Source organism: Ictalurus furcatus, chromosome 13 (genome assembly GCF_023375685.1).
Source record: "Ictalurus furcatus strain D&B chromosome 13, Billie_1.0, whole genome shotgun sequence".
NCBI lineage: Eukaryota > Metazoa > Chordata > Actinopteri > Siluriformes > Ictaluridae > Ictalurus > Ictalurus furcatus.
In genome coordinates this window covers 28,509,437-28,527,386 of record NC_071267.1, presented here as the reverse complement: position 1 = coordinate 28,527,386, position 17,950 = coordinate 28,509,437, and the positions used below count along the sequence as shown (strand labels likewise).

At 39.3% G+C, this 17,950-nt stretch overlaps 1 protein-coding gene across 2 annotated transcripts in view; it reads left to right on the top strand.

Moving 5' to 3' along the window:
* The window catches only part of LOC128616844 (calcium-activated potassium channel subunit alpha-1-like), an 84,804-nt gene extending 69,165 nt beyond the window's left edge, over positions 1 to 15,639 (top strand). The window contains exons 29-32 of one of the 2 annotated variants that reach the window (XM_053639681.1): positions 106 to 224; positions 2,276 to 2,476; positions 10,540 to 10,568; positions 13,551 to 15,639. In XM_053639681.1, the coding sequence (XP_053495656.1) occupies positions 106 to 224; positions 2,276 to 2,476; positions 10,540 to 10,558 (339 nt within the window). In that variant the 3' untranslated portion in view covers positions 10,559 to 10,568; positions 13,551 to 15,639. Of the gene's footprint in view, positions 1 to 105; positions 225 to 2,275; positions 2,477 to 8,178; positions 8,944 to 10,539; positions 10,569 to 13,550 lie in introns of those variants that run through there. The other variant, XM_053639682.1, reaches the window with a different exon arrangement.
* The last annotated feature ends 2,311 nt before the right edge of the window (positions 15,640 to 17,950 follow it).

The following is a 17,950-nucleotide window of genomic DNA, read 5'->3' as shown; positions in this document are numbered from 1 at the left end:
TCTCACTCTCACACTTTCTCTCACTCTCTCACACACACACACACACACACACACACACAGGTATGGAGTGTAATTATGTGTGTGATTTGTGGTGCTCATTTGCAGGAAGGTGGGTGTTATGGCGATTTATTCTGTAAAGCGTTAAAGACCTACAACATGCTGTGTTTCGGGATTTACCGTTTAAGAGACGCGCACCTGAGCGCTCCGAGTCAGTGCACCAAACGGTGAGTTCTCCTCACACACCCCGCTTCTGTAGGAAACACAAATATGACACGTTCGGGGTTTAGTCCACGCTCAGGTAAGAGCTGGAGTTCTACGTGTACACGTGTGTGTGTGTGTGTGTGTGTGTTAATACACAGTGAAGTAGTCTTCAGCGTACACTACTCCCTGCAGGTCTGAAGATCAAACCCTTCCTCACGGGTTCTGTGACTGTTAGCAGTTTTGAGTAGAAACTTTTTTGCGTAGGAGTTCCTCATTTTATCTTCAGAGCACGCTGCTATGCTTTATCACTCACTCTTCAGCAGACGAGATCAAATCAGATCTACACACGAACCTGGAATGATTGACAGCTGTGTAGGTGTTTTGAACTCTCTGATATGAACTGACCATCTAGAAACTCCGCCCCCTTCCTCAAGATCTCATGTTAAATGGTCTTCACTTATGTAGTGCTTTTTTAACCTTAGCGGTTCTACAAAGCTCTTTACACTCTGTCTCATTCACCCAATCACACACACACACACACACACACACACACACACACACACCAATGGTAGCAGAGCTGCAAGGCTCTAGCTTTCCATCGGGGGAAACTTGGGGTTCAGTGTCTTGCCCAAGGACACTTCGGAGTCACGTGGGCCGGAAATCGAACCGCCAACCCTACGATTAGCGGACAACCCGCTCTGCCACCTGAACCACAGCTGCACAACGTTAGTAACATTTGGGCCGGGGTTCTCGTCTCGTCTCGTCTCTTCTCGTCTCGTCCCTGAGTGAAAGATGCGTAGACGCGGCGTCCTCACTTTCTGTCTCAGTAAATGGAGAAAGTTTCGAGTTTGTTAACGTGAAATAAAATCTATCAGTGTGTGTGTTCCACTTAGCTACGTGACACACGTGTGTGTGTGTTTGTATATATATATATATATATAATTTATTAGGGTTGCACTGATAATGGTCAAACAAACGATCTGAAAGAATCTGTTGGAAGATTGCGTGAGGATGCCGGCGTGTGGAAACATCTCGCACTTCCTACCAGGAACAATAGCACGAGATTTGTAAATGAACGATATGGAAAGAGTACTCTGTTTCCTGCATTTTTACTTCACTCTTTCCTCAGGACCACAAATTATTCCTCTTCAGGGGTTGGGCAGGTCTGCGATGGATTCTTGTAATGTCTTTAAGTCTGATTTACGTGTCACGTGCACTGCTTCGTTCTCAGATTAGATTAGGAAAGTGAGCTACTGGCAATTCACTGCTTCTTCCTTCCAAACTTTATTTTTCTTCTTTCCTGTCCAACAGTAAAAGGGAACTAATTGCAGGTAGGAACTAAAGCCGTGAGTGAGGAACCGAAGGAACGTCCGACCACACGTACCAAACGTTTGAATCAGAGGAATCAGACTCAAAAGGATGTTTTAGTTACTCGTTTTAAACTTGAAATAGTCACATTTTCAGCTTTTATTTCTAGGAAGACGCAGATTACCTGCCGATAGATCGATAAAACCAAAGCTTGAAACGAGTAAAAATGTGCAGATGTTGGTTTAATAATCTTATATTTGGTTTATTGTAATCTTATAACAGGAAATACGAGAAACATTTAACTACATTCTAGATATTCACTCTTCCTGAGATCTAATCCATCGCGTCAGAAAGAAACACACCCAGCTGAAAGTTCCTCGTCTCTTAATAATAATAAATATTCCTTTTCACGTCATCCATAAAAAGTGATTTTATCTTAATGGATTTTTTTCACTGTTTATTGTTAGAATGGTCATTTTATTCTTTGATCTTAGCTTCATGAGATTTAATGGTTATTATATCTTACACTCTTGGGTTCTTCAGATTGTTACGGGTTCTTTTGCACAGCCTCTTTCGTAGTTTTCAACAGTGGACCTGTAGGTTCCCCCTGCGCGACAGGACAGAAGAACCCTACATGTTGATGGAACCTTTTTTTGTGTAATGATGACTCTTATTACTTTATTATAATTTCTGTCTAATCTCTCTCTCTCTCTCTCTCTCTCTCTCTCTCTCTCTCTCTCTCGCTCTGTGTGTGTGTGTGTGTTAGCTACGTGATCACCAATCCTCCGTACGAGTTCGAGCTGGTCCCCACAGACCTGATCTTCTGTTTAATGCAGTTCGATCACAACGCGGCTCAGTGCCGCTCCACGCTCTCACACTCCTCACACTCGTCCAGTAAAAAAAGTTCCTCCGTGCACTCCATCAGCACCAAACACACCAAGAGCCGAGAGCCACGAGACAAACCCAAGTACGTTCCGCTTTAACACACACTCCCTCTCTCTCCCTCTTTCTCTCTGTAGTGTTGTTTCCATCCATCTGTTTGAAATTTAAATATGAAAACATCAGAAATAACGCCTCAGTATCACTTTCTGTGCTTGTCTGAGGTTTCAGGTGAAGTGTGATCAAAACGCTGTCTGGAGTAAGTTTAACGTATTTAATGTTTAAAACCGCATACTACTGTACTAAATACTGTCATTTTAATAACATAGTTAAATATTTTTCTAAACAAGGCACTTATTTATAGACTAAATGGACTATAATAACTTTATACTGCCTTTATAACTTACACTTCACTGCCCCCTACTGGTGACATATAGCTTTCTTTAAATCCTGTTTTGTCCAAATGTCTCCAGAAATGAGAGACAGGGGTCTCTGCAGGTCGGAGTAACGGGCGTGCCAAAAGCTAAGGGGGCGTATCGCAAGCTAAGGGGGCGTGTCGAATGGCTATTTCTATTGGCCGAAAGCACTGTTGGTTACACATACAGCAGTCTGTAAGATAAACTGCAGCGCTGCAGGGATGAGGTATATTTGTAGGCCAACCTGGAAGTTAGCTTCACCCTGACTCCCTCAACAAAAAGCTTTTTAAAAAATCACGAGTGTAGGTTTTAGAATGGGTTTTTAAAAAGGGTTTTTGGTTAAATGCCTGAAATAAGGTCTGTGGTTAACAGAAGCTCAAGAGATCAGGTTCATGTTTTATTCTAGGATATAAAATACATCAGTAATACCCCACTCCGGATTGTGTTAAACTTTTACGTGTATTGAAAAAGACGGTCGCTAAGAAGCGGTTAAACGGGACTACGGAGGTTGTCGGGGAAATTAAACGTCATGACAACGAACAGGAAACTCATCTGCGCCAGCCTCGATGTGTTTACACTCGCGCTCTTACAAACTATTCCAACTCAAACTTTACAGCTTGTAGATTTATCCGTTTATCGTGTTGTCCAATTGTAGTGTTTTTAAATAAAGCTTGAAAGAGTTGTCGGAAGCGTAGCGGTGGTGACGTTGAAGTCATGTGACCGTGCTGTAGTTCGATTATAGTCTAACTTTAGCTTTTTTACTTCTGGCGATTTTGTTTTTAAGCTTCAAAATTCATAAAACTTGTGTAAACTTGTGTGAAGATTATCTTGATGAACAAAACGTGTAAGAGTCGTAAACTTTTGTTGGTCAAAGAGTTTATTTTCTGCAATAATCCAAAAGCCAATGGAGCAATCCTCCTGGATTTATATCGAGGGAACCGGGGTGAGGATAACTTCCGGGTTGGTCTACAGAAACACCTCATCCCTGCAGCACGGCAATTTATCTTACTGTACGTTTACCCGACAGCGCTCTCGACCAATTGCAATAGCCTTTGGACACGCCCGTTACTCCGACCTGCAGAGACCCATGCTTGGGAATGAACTGGAAATCATTTCACATGTACCAGAAAGCTTAAAGTGTCTCATCTTAATCTTAAGACTCAAAGATAATGCTAAACAGATCTTAAAATGCAGGTTTTTGGATTTTCTTTTGACAAAAGTCCTGAGAACATTGTTACTAGGGAACTGGGAAATATGGACTAAACGCTAAAGCTAACAATGTAGCTAGCTACATCTTTTACACAGACACTGTCACCATGGAAATGAAACAGAACCATCCGGAACGTCAACTTTTACCTCAGATGTGTTGGTAAATTACTGAAAAAAAAAATCTTCTGTATGCCTAAAATGATGCTAGTTACACTTAGCAATGACGGCTAAAGAACCCGCTGTACTGAGAAATGGTAGCATGTTGTCATGGTAACGGGGAAAGCCTTATCCTGGCTATTTATAGCTTGCATAGTAAATCCTGTGATTTTGTGAAGGCGGCATATCATTTTCACTTAGTATTTAGTGCAGATGTGTGCGGTTTTCGTTCGTGACCCATGGCTGTGTGTGTGTGTGTGCGTGTGTGTGTGTGTGTGTGTGTGTGGCGCTTTTTGATGACATCATCTTGTCGCTTCTCTAAAGAATATTTACTATAACAGCAGTTGATGGAAACACACATCACTCTGGAATAAAATTTGTGACATTTGAATGAAATCAGTGCCTGTGTGTGTGTGTGTGTGTGTGTGTGTGTGTGTGTGTGTGTGTGTTCTTCAGTACGGACGTGCCATTTACCTCAGAACTTCACACGAACCCATGTTAGCGTTTCTGTTAGCATGTTTAGTTTTGTGTTTGAGCCACAGTTTGTGTTAAGAGGCTTGTGTTTGTGTTAAAACTGTTTGGGTTGCTATAGAAACCAAGACCATTTTGCACTAAACTGCACTTTAAGCATCTCATAACAGCGTGACATGTTCATGTTCATCCAGATTTAATCACGGACTTGCCTTTCTCTGTCTCGTCTCCATTTCTCTCTAAATGAACAACACGCTCACGGTAAAGCGTTAAATTAAAACCCCGCGGATTTAAAGCGTGTGTCAGGAATAAAAACACAACAGTGGTACTGTGAAGTTGATTAATTTCCTTTAACACCACGTCCCCACGTGTTTTATTCCTCTTACACCACAGCAACTCACCACCAATCACAATTTATATTTATTAACCAACGACACGTCATATTTCATCCGTTTATACTTACATTTAATCTCGCTGGAGCGACTTACTTCCTGTTGTCTCTTACATTATAGCAGCTATATACACTCCTTCCTTCACCATCCCTCTCTCTATTCTCTCTCTCTATTCCCTCTCTCTATTCTCTCTCTCTATTCTCTCTCTCTATTCTCTCTCTCTATTCCCTCTCTTTATTCCCTCTCTCTATTCTCTCTCTCTATTCCCTCTCTCTATTCTCTCTCTCTCTATTCTCTCTCTCTATTCCCTCTCTCTATTCTCTCTCTCTATTCTCTCTCTTTATTCCCTCTCTCTATTCTCTCTCTCTATTCCCTCTCTCTTATCTCTCTCTCTCTATTCTCTCTCTCTATTCTCTCTCTCTATTCCCTCTCTCTTTATTCCCTCTCTTTTTTCTCTCTCTATTCTCTCACTATCTTTATTCCCGCTTTCTTTAAGTTTGTAAGTTCAGTGTTTCTAAGTTCTGCGCACACACACACACACACACACACACACACACACACACGAGTTAATACAGTTAACTCGAGTGTGTAGGGAGTAAGGATGGGTGTGTGGAGTGTGTGGAGTGTGTGGGGTGTGTGGAGTGTGTGGAGTGTGGTAAGTCTGTGGGGTGTGTGGAGTGTGTGGGGTGTGTGTGGAGTGTGTGGGGTGTGTGTGGAGTGTGTGTGGGGTGTGTGGAGTGTGTGTGGAGTGTGTGTAGTGTGTGTGGGGTGTGTGTGTGGAGTGTGTGGAGTGAGTGTGTGGAGTGTGTGAAGTGTGTGGAGTGTGTGTGGGGTGTGTGTGTGAGGTGTGTGTGGGGTGTGTGTGGAGTGTGTGGAGTGTGTGTGGAGTGTGTGTGGAGTGTGTGTGGGGTGTGTGGAGTGTGTGTGGAGTGTGTGTGTGGGGTGTGTGTGGAGTGTGTGTGGGGTGTGTGTGGGGTGTGTGTGGAGTGTGTGGAGTGTGTGTGGAGTGTGTGAAGTGTGTGGAGTGTGTGTGGGGTGTGTGTGTGAGGTGTGTGTGGGGTGTGTGTGGAGTGTGTGGAGTGTGTGTGAAGTGTGTGGAGTGTGTGTGGGGTGTGTGGAGTGTGTGTGGAGTGTGTGTGTGGGGTGTGTGTGGAGTGTGTGTGGGGTGTGTGTGGGGTGTGTGGAGTGTGTGTGTGGGGTGTGTGTGGAGTGTGTGTGAGGTGTGTGTGAAGTGTGTGTGAAGTGTGTGAAGTGCTAAAGGAGCAGAACTGAAAGAACCACTGAACACTTTTCCATGTTAATATCCACACTCGCGTCGTTCTCATTTCTCCCTCACGTGAAGAACACGGCTCACCTTTCACCACCTTCTCCTGCTCATGAGACACCAGCAAGCTTTTAAGGCAACAGTGTGTGGAACTCTGATCAGGAACTCTGATCAGGAACTCTGATCAGGAACTCTAATCAGGAACTCTGATCAGGAACTCTGATCAGGAACTCTAATCAGGAACTCTAATCAGGAACTCTGATCAGGAACTCTAATCAGGAAGAGTGAGTGTAAAAGCTCAGCTCAGTGTTCGGTGTCGCGTGTTTAACAGGAGCTCCTCGTAAAGAACTCCTCCTGAACACAGCGAGATGTTTAGCTAGCTGGGTTCTGGATCATGCGAACTGACTCATGTCTGATCTCTCAGTGATTAGACCTCTATTTCATTTCAGACTTTACTATTATGCCAGAATATTATAGTAATTATCAGTAAAAATGTCACAATCTAACTCTGTTCCCTTCACTAACGTCATAAACACTGCTCATGACGAGTGAACACAGTCACATGACCGAAACATAACTTCTGATTGGTCGGACACCGTGTAGCCCAATACAAAGTAAACTTTTAAGAAGCCAAAAAGGTTCTTCAGTTGTCCCTCTTAGGGAACCCTTAAAGGTTGTATGTAGTAAAGAAGAACCCTATTTTGCAACCCTTAACTATCCAGAGAACCATTCTGGAGCATTCAGGAACTCAGCATGAAATAAGTCTGTGTTATAAACAGTACAGTCTTAAATATTCTAAACCTTTCACGGTTCTTTGGTTGCTCTGAAAGAACCCTTAAAGATTCCATGTTAAACCTTCCAATGAAGTGTTTTTATACTAGAAAGTATTTCAAGTAGAACCCTTTTTCTGAATCTAAGAATCCTTAAGGAACCATTGAAGAACCCCTTTTTTCGAGGACTGTAACAGCGTCCAAATTATTCTTCATTATTTGAATTACTAGAACCTCTCTAAACTGTCTTGGTGTTTAAATGGTTCCTTGAATAATGAAAGGTTCTTAGCATCTTAAAAGGAACCGTCTCTGATAAACAGAACGTTTTTACATTCATCAAGGGTTCTCTGTAATAAGTTAAGGGTTCTCCCTTTTCTGTAGCAGGCTCCAGTTGGAAACAGTTCTGTATTATTTAAGGGTTCATTGCACAATTACGTGTTCCTGGCTTCCAGTAACTCTTTCTGAGAGTCCCTTCACCGCGCTGTCGTAAGGTTCTACGTAGAAGCTTTTACCTATTAGGAAGAGTTCTATGTAGAACGCTACAAGAGAACAGTTAAGGGTGCGCAGTTTCCGTAAAAAGGGTTCTATCTGAAAGTGTTTCTGGTTGGGGAAAAGTCTTAACAGCTGTTTTCATAGTGGTCTACATACAGTAGAACCCAGGGGACAAATAAAGAACTGTTAAGGGTTCTAGAGCGATTCGTCAGCAGCATTTACACAGAAAATATTTTATTCCCTTTAAACTGATGATGAGGAATTAACTTGGTTAATGATTTGAAAGTTTTAAAAATATTCCCAAAGTTGCCTGATAAAGTGAGCGGTGTATCACGAGCATTACGCTCACTGCCTCGTGCATGAGAACCCATGATAAACTCCATCCCTGCATCACCATGTCTGAACGTTCCTGATGCTAGAACACACTTTATTCTGTTCAAAGAGTGACTGATGTTAAGAGTCTGATAAACACACACACACACACACACACACACACACACACACGTTGTAACTGATAGACTCTGCAGTGTCAGCATCAGTGTTCTATGTGATTACAGTTCATTCTGCATCAGAACCTTCAGACCTCACGTCATTAAACTGGGCTGTTTATGTTTTAACAGTTGCTGAGCGAATGTGGACTGTGTCTATGGTTAGTAAGTGGACTTTCGGATATTTTATCACTTCTTTCTTTCATTTCTTTCTTCCTCACGTCGTCACTCAGATGAAATCCCGACCCCTTTCCCCCTGTTACGAATGTTAACACAGTATTTGAAGCTTGTCTCTAAATGACAGTAAAAATGTTTAAAATGTTGTAAATGTTCAAATCTGTAAGAAACATTTGTTCATATTTCTGTGTGTATATTATAACTCCTGGACCAAAGTACTGATTTTTTTGTTTGTATTTGTTTTTGGGATATTATAAAACATGTAAAGGAGAACCTTACAGATATTACGAGGAAATAAATAATATACTCTTAATAATATTCTCAGTAATCCTAATAAAATGAGCTTTTTTCTGTATTGAAGCCACGAGCAGCGCTTGATTGCAGCACAGAGACTGGTGTTTCTCCATAACACGGATTAATATCTTTAATACAGAACCATGTGTAAAAACACTGGGTTCTGGTGTAACAACCCTGAAACCTAAAACTATACACCGTGAGCAATGTTTAGAATATTTCATCTGGGAAGATCCAGAGTCATTTAATCAAGGTTGACTCATTTTGATTCTTTTGAATCCGTTATTTTTTAATCATTTGAGAGACTGAAAGCTTTCTGGAACGTGTTTATTCTCCGTTTTAGATTCCAGGTGATTAAATGTGAAGTTTAGTCACGCTTAGAACCCTGCTTTACAAACTACGGAACGTTCTCTTTCAGATGATTAGATCCTTATTCAAAATATCGACATTCTTAGAAGATAAAATAATGAAGTAGCTGTAAGGGTTTTGCGGTCTATCTGAGGAAACCCTTACGGCTGTGACATAAAGTTCTACAACTGTAGCTTTTCCCTTCAGAGAGGGTTCTGCGTAGAACGAAGCTAGAACTTTTAACTGTCTAAAGAACTCTTGAAGAGCCCTTTTTAAAGAACCTTTTAAATACCTGTCAGGAATTTAATATATTGGTAAACTGGCTTGGAACTGATACATTTTAAGGGTTCTTTAAGGGTTCTTTAAGGGTTCTTTAAGGGTTCTTTGGATAATGAAGGGTTCTTAAGTTCCAAAAATGTTTTTACCTGGATCTTAAAAGGTTATTGGTTTTGTCTCTCTGGGGAACCCATGAAGGTTTTATGTAGAACTCTACAACAGAAACATTTCCTGTCAGAAAGGGTTATAGGTAGAACCCTATTTTGTAAGCCAAGAGCCTTTAATTATCCAGGTACCGTTGAAGAACCCTGTTTTCTAAAATTGTAAGTAAACTGGGTAAGTGTGCGGTACAAACTCTTCTTAATGCCTAGAACCTGTCATTTAACTGTCTTGGTTCTTCAAGGGTTCTTTAAGGGTTCTTTAAGGGTTCATTGGATAATTAAGGGAGCATAGCCTCCTAAAACTACATTATCCTTATTATGATGGAGAAGCAGAAACTGTAGAACCTGTTGGGTTCTACAGAGAACATACATTCAAGAGTTCCCCCAGAGGGAAACCCGAGGAACCAATAAGAGTTCTAAATTTTCTAAGGGTTCTTTAGTTTGTCCCTCTATCAGTACCTGCAAAGTTTATGCTGAGTGCTACTACAGAGGCTTTTCTTTGAAAAAGGGCTCTGAATAGAACTCTCTCAGGAAGCTAGAACTGTAGGTCTAGAATCATTTCACATTTACTTCTTGGTACTCTGTTAGGGGTACCTAAGACACCCAATGGATCCTTCAGGGATGTACATTTTCTGAGAGTGTATACGCTAACATCCTAAATGGTTCTTTGGTTTGTTTCTCTGAAAGACTGGGTTCTATGTAGAAAATGCTTTAAGAAGGCTAGAACCCTTAACCATAGAACCCATTGTTTAATTTATTACGATGGACCATCGTACTATTTATTTTTTAAAGCGCTTCATTTCTCTGCTGAGTTTCTGATCAGATTCATGACTTGAAGGTGTTCCACTAGAGTCCTGTAGAACCGCCTGAGTGTTATTGTGTTTCCTGCTTTAGAACACACCTGATTTAAGTTCTTCAGCAGAACGTGTGTGTGTGTGTGTGTGTGTGTGTGTTAGAACTGAAGCAGCTGAAGTAAGATCCACGACCATAACACACTCCACCATGCCCACACACACACACACACACACACACACATACACACCATGTTCTCCTATTAAACAGTCTGAACGAGCATCTGTGTGTGTGTGTGTGTGTGTGTGTGTGTGTGTGTAGCAGGAAATACATCAACACACAGAACCGGAGAAATAAAGGTTCCACACACTGTTTAGGAATTTTAGAAATGTACAGAGTGAAAACGGGAAAGAAACCGGACTCACTGAGTTTCTTTTCTCCAAAGTGCACCGTGGATGAGTTGAAGGGTCACAGGTATGAAAACACACACACACACACACACACACACACACACACATGCACATGCATGGAACCCATGGAATAGATGCATTCAGTCCAAAGCGAGTGGCGTGTTTAAGATTTTGCTTTTTATCCTGAAAGCAAAGTCACTCTTTGGTTCTGGTGACTGCATCAGAAACCTCATTCTGGATTTGAATTGCTAAACGCTAGTCTTGCTAAACACTAGTCTTGCTAAATGCTAGTCTTGCTAAATGCTAGTCTTGCTAGATACTAATCTTGCTAAATGCTAAAGACCCTAGCATTTGGTGCTTCCACTTTATGGTTTGGTTTGCTGTACTTTGCACTTCCTGCATGGGTTTTTGTTTCACAGGTTACTGTATTTTCCGGATTCTAACATTTCCGTCAAACTAAAAGAAAAGTTTGTACAAATTTCGGATGTTTGCGTCGCAGATAACGAGAACTAGCAAGAATGTGAGGAATTACAGTCCGTGTATGTGCATTCATTCGTTTATCATTCTGAAATGGAAATCTAACAAACAGTTTTACTTTATTGTTGTTTTTCTTCTCATGCACGAAAACAGGAAATTAATAAAAAAAAAATTCCTCCTAAAATTATTTCTACCAAATAAAATATTAATTTAGGTTTAATTGTTTCTACACGTTTCACCACACAAAGTCTAAAAATGAAATATTCATGAATCAAAACATCTGCATATACTGTAACATCTGCATATACAGTAACATCTGCATATTTTTCGAACAATTTGCATGTAACTTTTTTATTATTTTTTAAATTTCGAAATGAAAAATGAATAAACAGAACCTACACGGATCATTACTAATTATCATTACATCCAGCTCTATACACGTGTAATCTTACATTTAATTAAATTGAACATTTATATTCAGAAACTCTGTAAATAAAGCGGATCAGGAAACGAGCGTACGGAAGAGAGAGAGCACAGTGAGGGTACGACGCGAGTACGGTTTTGATTTTACTGAAAGACGTATTTTCTGGAAAACACAGTACCAGCATGATGAACAGCTCTGACCGTGACTCTCGCCGGAACTCCTGGAGAGCATGTGTGAGAGGAATTGCCTGCTGAACAAGATGTGCTGGGAATTTTAGCTTTTGTGCATTCTTGATGCCTTTAAAATGTCTTGGGGAAAGAAAGTTGGGGCGTTTTTGCAGACGTGAAAAGAGCATCAGCTGAATTTGAAATAAAATAAACATTTCTGCAGAATTCTTTTCAAGGAGCAAAAACCCCAACAACTAACACACACACACACACACACACACACACACACACACACACACTGGGAATCTGCCGATATTCACACCGGATTAACCGGCGGTACTCTCATCAGCCTGAAGCGGATTAGTTTCCCATCACAGCAAAGTGTTTTATTCCTCTTACACCACAGCAATTTACCAATTCATCAAAGAACACGTCAAGAACACGTCATCGTTTTTACACGTTTATAGTTACATCTAATCTCAGTGAACCGAGTTACTTCCTGTTCTCACTTACGTTATAGCAGCTATATACACTCTTTCCCTCACCATCCCTCTCTCTATTCCCTCTCTCTATTCCCTCTCTCTATTCTCTCTCTTTATTCTCTCTCTCTCTATTCTCTCTCTTTATTCCCTCTCTCTAGTCCCTCTCTCTATTCTCTCTCTCTATTCCCTCTCTCTATTCCCTCTCTCTATTCTCTCTCTTTATTCTCTCTCTCTCTATTCTCTCTCTTTATTCCCTCTCTCTATTCTCTCTCTTTATTCTCTCTCTCTATTCTCTCTCTCTATTCCCTCTCTCTATTCTCTCTCTCTATTCTCTCTCTTTATTCTCTCTCTCTATTCTCTCTCTTTATTCTCTCTCTCTATTCTCTCTCTCTATTCCCTCTCTCTATTCTCTCTCTTTATTCTCTCTCTCTCTATTCTCTCTCTTTATTCCCTCTCTCTAGTCCCTCTCTCTATTCTCTCTCTCTATTCCCTCTCTCTATTCCCTCTCTCTATTCTCTCTCTTTATTCTCTCTCTCTCTATTCTCTCTCTTTATTCCCTCTCTCTATTCTCTCTCTTTATTCTCTCTCTCTATTCTCTCTCTCTATTCCCTCTCTCTATTCTCTCTCTCTATTCTCTCTCTTTATTCTCTCTCTCTATTCTCTCTCTTTATTCTCTCTCTCTATTCTCTCTCACTATTCTCTCTCTTTATTCTCTCTCTTTATTTTCTCTCTCTTCTCTCTCTTTATTCTCTCTCTTTATTTTCTCTCTCTTCTCTCTCTTTATTCCCTCTCTCTTTATTCCCTCTCTCTATTCTCTCTCTTTATTCTCTCTCTCTATTCTCTCTCTCTATTCCCTCTCTCTATTCTCTCTCTCTATTCTCTCTCTTTATTCTCTCTCTCTATTCTCTCTCACTATTCTCTCTCTTTATTCTCTCTCTTTATTTTCTCTCTCTTCTCTCTCTTTATTCTCTCTCTTTATTTTCTCTCTCTTCTCTCTCTTTATTCCCTCTCTCTTTATTCTCTCTCTTTATTCTCTCTCTTTATTCTCTCTCTCTATTCTCTCTCTCTATTCCCTCTCTCTATTCTCTCTCTCTTTATTCCCTCTCTTTATTCTCTCTCTTGATTCCCTCTCTTGATTCTGACACTGGAGACTCCTTTCATAAATGTTACATAAACAGCTCCTTACAGAAAACGTCATCATATTAATGATTGCACACGTTTTTTAAATGTGTTTTATTATTAGCGGAGCGTCCCTGTGAACGAGCTGTTACCATAGAAACGACAGCGTAATAAAATGAGCGCATTAATAAAGCTAATCAAAACCTTCTGGCCAATCAGAATCCAGAATTCAATAGCGCTGTGGTATAGTGGTAAGATGAAGGATATCGTGTGTGTGAACAGTACTGCGTGTGTTAAACCTCACTGTATGAGGTAGAACTGATTATCGGCACATGCCTGAGAGACTGATACACAGACTCATCACTTTTGATTGACAGATGAAGCAGAGAATCGTCCCTGCTGGGAAATGCCAATCAAACTCACATAAACGTACTCATTCATATAAACGCCGTGTTCATTCAGGACCAGTCCAGCACTGCTCTCATTCCTCCAATCAAAGGCAAGAGGCAGTGAAGTGAGGACCAATCACGTCGCAGGATCCCTTTGGAGTTACAGATTGTGCTGCTTTGAGTGAGAGATCACTCAGTCCTAATATAACTCGCAATAATCAATCATCATTTCCATTTAGCTTCACGAGTTAGTAATTAGTCACGCTCTGATTCTCAGGTTTTATTTTTAATACTAAACCGACACATTTCATTATCATAACGCATACGCAGATCAATTCTCAGGCTTTCATTAACCACGTGTCACTATTGTACGATTGCAACCTGACAAAGAGCTGTGTAATTGTAAAAAGGGGCGTGGCTGATGAAACTTCTTGTTTTCTTGACCATTGTGAAGCGTGTAATCTGACAAAGAGCGGTGTGATTGTAAAAATGGGTGTAGCTGATTAAATTGCAGGGTTTTCTCGGTGATCTGAAGAGTAGTGTAATTGGAGAAAGGGGTGTGGTCAATAAATTCTTGGGATTTTCTTGACAATCATAAAGAGCGTAACTTGGTGAAGAGCATTGTGTTTGTAAAAAATGGGCGTGGCCAATAATTTCTCATGTTTTTCTTGACCACCTGTGCAGAAAGTAACCTGATTAAGTGTGGTGTACTTGTATAAAGGGGCGTGGCCGATCAATGAGCCTTTGTCGACTGTAGCTTCAGATTCCTGTTCTTGGAGTGAAACGCATGCGGTCCTCTGCCTCAGGATTTGACATGTGGTCCAATCTGAGATGTTTTTCTGCTCACCGCGGTTGTAAAGAGTGATTATGAGTTAACGTAGCCTTGATTCTTGGGTTTTTTTAACCATTGGTGCAGATGCTAACCTGATGAGTGATGTAATAGTAAAACGGGGCGTGGTCAAGCGAAATCCTGTATGTGGAAGTTGTGTGACATAATGCATATATCCAAGAAATGGAACAGAATTTTTATGGCTGTGTTTGAAGGGAAAATATCAGATCTCAATATCAGCCATTCATTTTAAAACGTCTCACTTCCTGTTACACGGCTCCGCCCACATCAATCTCTGGATAAAAAATAAGTGGGTGTAAAACAAACCAAACCAAACCGGCACGTGTATCATATTAAAACAGTTTTAAAAAGTTTTAAAACCATCAAATCCAACATTTCACTCCAACGTCCAACACTGGCACTCGGTGCGTGGCTAATTATTAACGTTAAACTTTATTCAGTGCTACATGTTAAAGATGAATGTGTGTATAAAGTGTAAATAAGAGCGTGCTCATTAGCATCGAGCGCTTCAGGCTTCGCTAGCGTATTTATTTTAGACGTAAAATGCACATACAGAATTTCATTATTTTCAGAATCTTAGCATGTGAATTATTTTCCCGAAACTCACTGATCTGCAAATGTGGAGAACACATGAGGCCTTAAATCCGATAAATACAAACAGGGATAAAAAAGATTCTTATGAAGCAAACTTGCTAAAAATCGATGTTGCCTTAGCTCTGTGATTTAAACTTTATATATTTATCCTTTAACTTTATTCATTTTTTTTTAATTAACCACCAAAAAACATAGGCTGCTAGCTAGTTGGCTAACATTTAGCTAGATGGAAATGTGTTATTCTGGCTAGCTAACACCACAATACTAGCGCCGGTGAGCTTGTGTTTGTGTTTGAAGTTTTAAAACCATTAATTATTTTATTTAACGAGTTATTTTCTGTTTCTTGTGTTTATCCAGACACTTATGTATTAGCTGCACTAGTTTAGCTAACTGGATGTTAGCAATGTGCTAATTTCTTATTCGGTAAAGGACAGGAGTAATTCAAGTTTACATTTAACTAGAAAAACTGATCTACTGGCTACGAGCTAGCTAGCTAATGTTAGCTAGATGGAAGAATGGCTACACTTGGTAGCTAACAGCAAAATAACTTTATCATTGCTTTATTTTCTTAAAACATATACAGATTTAATTCTGAATAATGAAACATTTCCTCCTGATGATGATGATGATATTACTATCAAAGAACAGATATATATATATATATATATATATATATATATATATATATATATATATATATATATACATTAAAGATATTTATATATCTTAATATAATATATAATAATAATAATATATATTATTATATATATTAATTAAAGATATATATATATATATATATATATATATATATATATATATATATATATATATCTTTAATTTGAAATTGAAATGTTTATTCAGAAACTGGGAGAATTCTAAATTATTTTCTAAACTTATGTTAATGAACATAAAAAAAAAACTACATATCAGCTAGCTAGCTAGTGTTACCTAAACGCAAACAGTGCTAGTTACAGCGTAACACATTTCATTAAAGCTTTCCCAAATATTCTGTTTAGAATAATAGATACAGCCATTAATTTGTGTTAAAACAACAAGATCAAATAACTTTACCATAACTAGTTTTACCAGTGTTCAATAAAACCATCTTTGTTTATTAAGTTCATCCAGAGATATGCATTAGCTACTGCGATTTAGCTGACTGGCTGTTGTTCACAATATGCTAATTTCATATTTAATAAGTATATCTAATATGGAGTAATTTATTTTAGAAACAACTACTGCTAGCTAATATTAGCAGGATGAAAACATGGCTAATCTTGCTAGCTAACAGTGTAATGTATCCTATTAACTCTCTTTCCTTAAAATATTTAGCACTGTGAGGACACAACTCTGGAATTCTAAAGTTTTAAAGGTATTTTTAAATAAATCTTTGCTTACTGTGTTCTATAGATTTCTATAGATTCCATAGATCTATAGACTTCGCTAACTGGATGTACTTAATTGACATCCTAGCATGAACTGAACATTGGGATGCTATATTGCTAACTGACCAACACTTGCTTCTAACATAAAATTTCTAATAATAATAATATAGTAATACTAATAATAATAAACGAAATAAATGTGAAGCAACAAGTTGCAAAGTGGGTGCGAGGACATCCTGGTTTGGTCTCTTCAGTTTGGAATGAAGATATTAACGAGCTTGTGTTTCGTGTTTCACCTGAGATCATCACACATGCATTATCTCTAGCATGTGGTATGAACAGTAACAGTAACTTAATTAAGTGCTGTTTGTGTATTTCATGTCCCCCTTAAACTCAAACACTTATAAATTAGTGGGTGTGGCTAGCTAATATAAACTTAGCACATGCTAACTGGTGCTACAGTTAGCATGTATTTGTAAGAAAGAACCTTTGAGAAACCATTTTTTCCTTTTTTTCAGCAATGTTCTGTCCATTTTTATCTTTATTTAATTCATTTTGGAATTATAATCTCATTGGTTTTGAGCGAAGGCCACGCCCTTTTCAGATTATAAGATCATTACAAGAATTAGTCTGTTATATTTGGAGTGCTTTAAGATCCCACCACGCACCTTAGCGGGTTCTTCAGTTTGTTCCATGTTTAAAGCTAGAACCCTACAGCAGGTCTTTTCTCTATCACGTCCCTCCAGCTACAGTAAAAACACGTTAAACATGTAAAGAACCTTTGAGGAACCTTCAGTTTTAAGAGTTTTTCTCCACTGATTCTGAGCTGAAGTCCTGCTGTCCAGGTGGTTCTCTGGTTCCACCCATTCGGACTTGGTTCTAGAGTTCCGAGACTGAGTTCTTGCCAAACTGAACAGATCAAACCTTGTTTAATTCTTCGACTGTTAATTAACTACCAAAAATGACTAGCATGCTAATTAAAATGATTTAGTTAGAGGCTAAACAATGAGAGTTTTTGGGACTAGAGGTTAGAGAATATCTTCTAAATATGAAAAGTTCCTCTATAGCAGTGGTTCTCAAACTTTTTCACCGTGAGGCCCCCTTGTGTAGGATGCACCCCTTTGTGGCCCCCTAAAGTCGTCAAATCTTCGCAGTTTCTCTTTTTTTCACGCTAGGCTTTTCTGTATGATCTTTCTCAGCCAAGACACTACGTCCTCTTTCTAAAAACGTATCCATTTGAAATAGTCTTATGTTTTATCTGTGTGTGGCTAACACTACACTAGTATATCAACAGATCTCTGCGTGTCTTTAGTGTGCTGTGTAGAATTGATTTCATTTATTAATATTTCTTGTTTTGATGGACATCATAGTGTAAAGGTTCACAATCCTGACTTACATATTAATTTTTTAATTAATTTAAAAAATAAAACAATGTTCTCTAATTTCTAAGCGGCCCCCCGGACGCCATCTTACGGCCCCCAGTTTGAGAAGCACTGCTCTACAGGTTCCTGTCCTGGTTCTCTTGCTGCCCTCAGCACTGATTACTTCCTAAACACAAC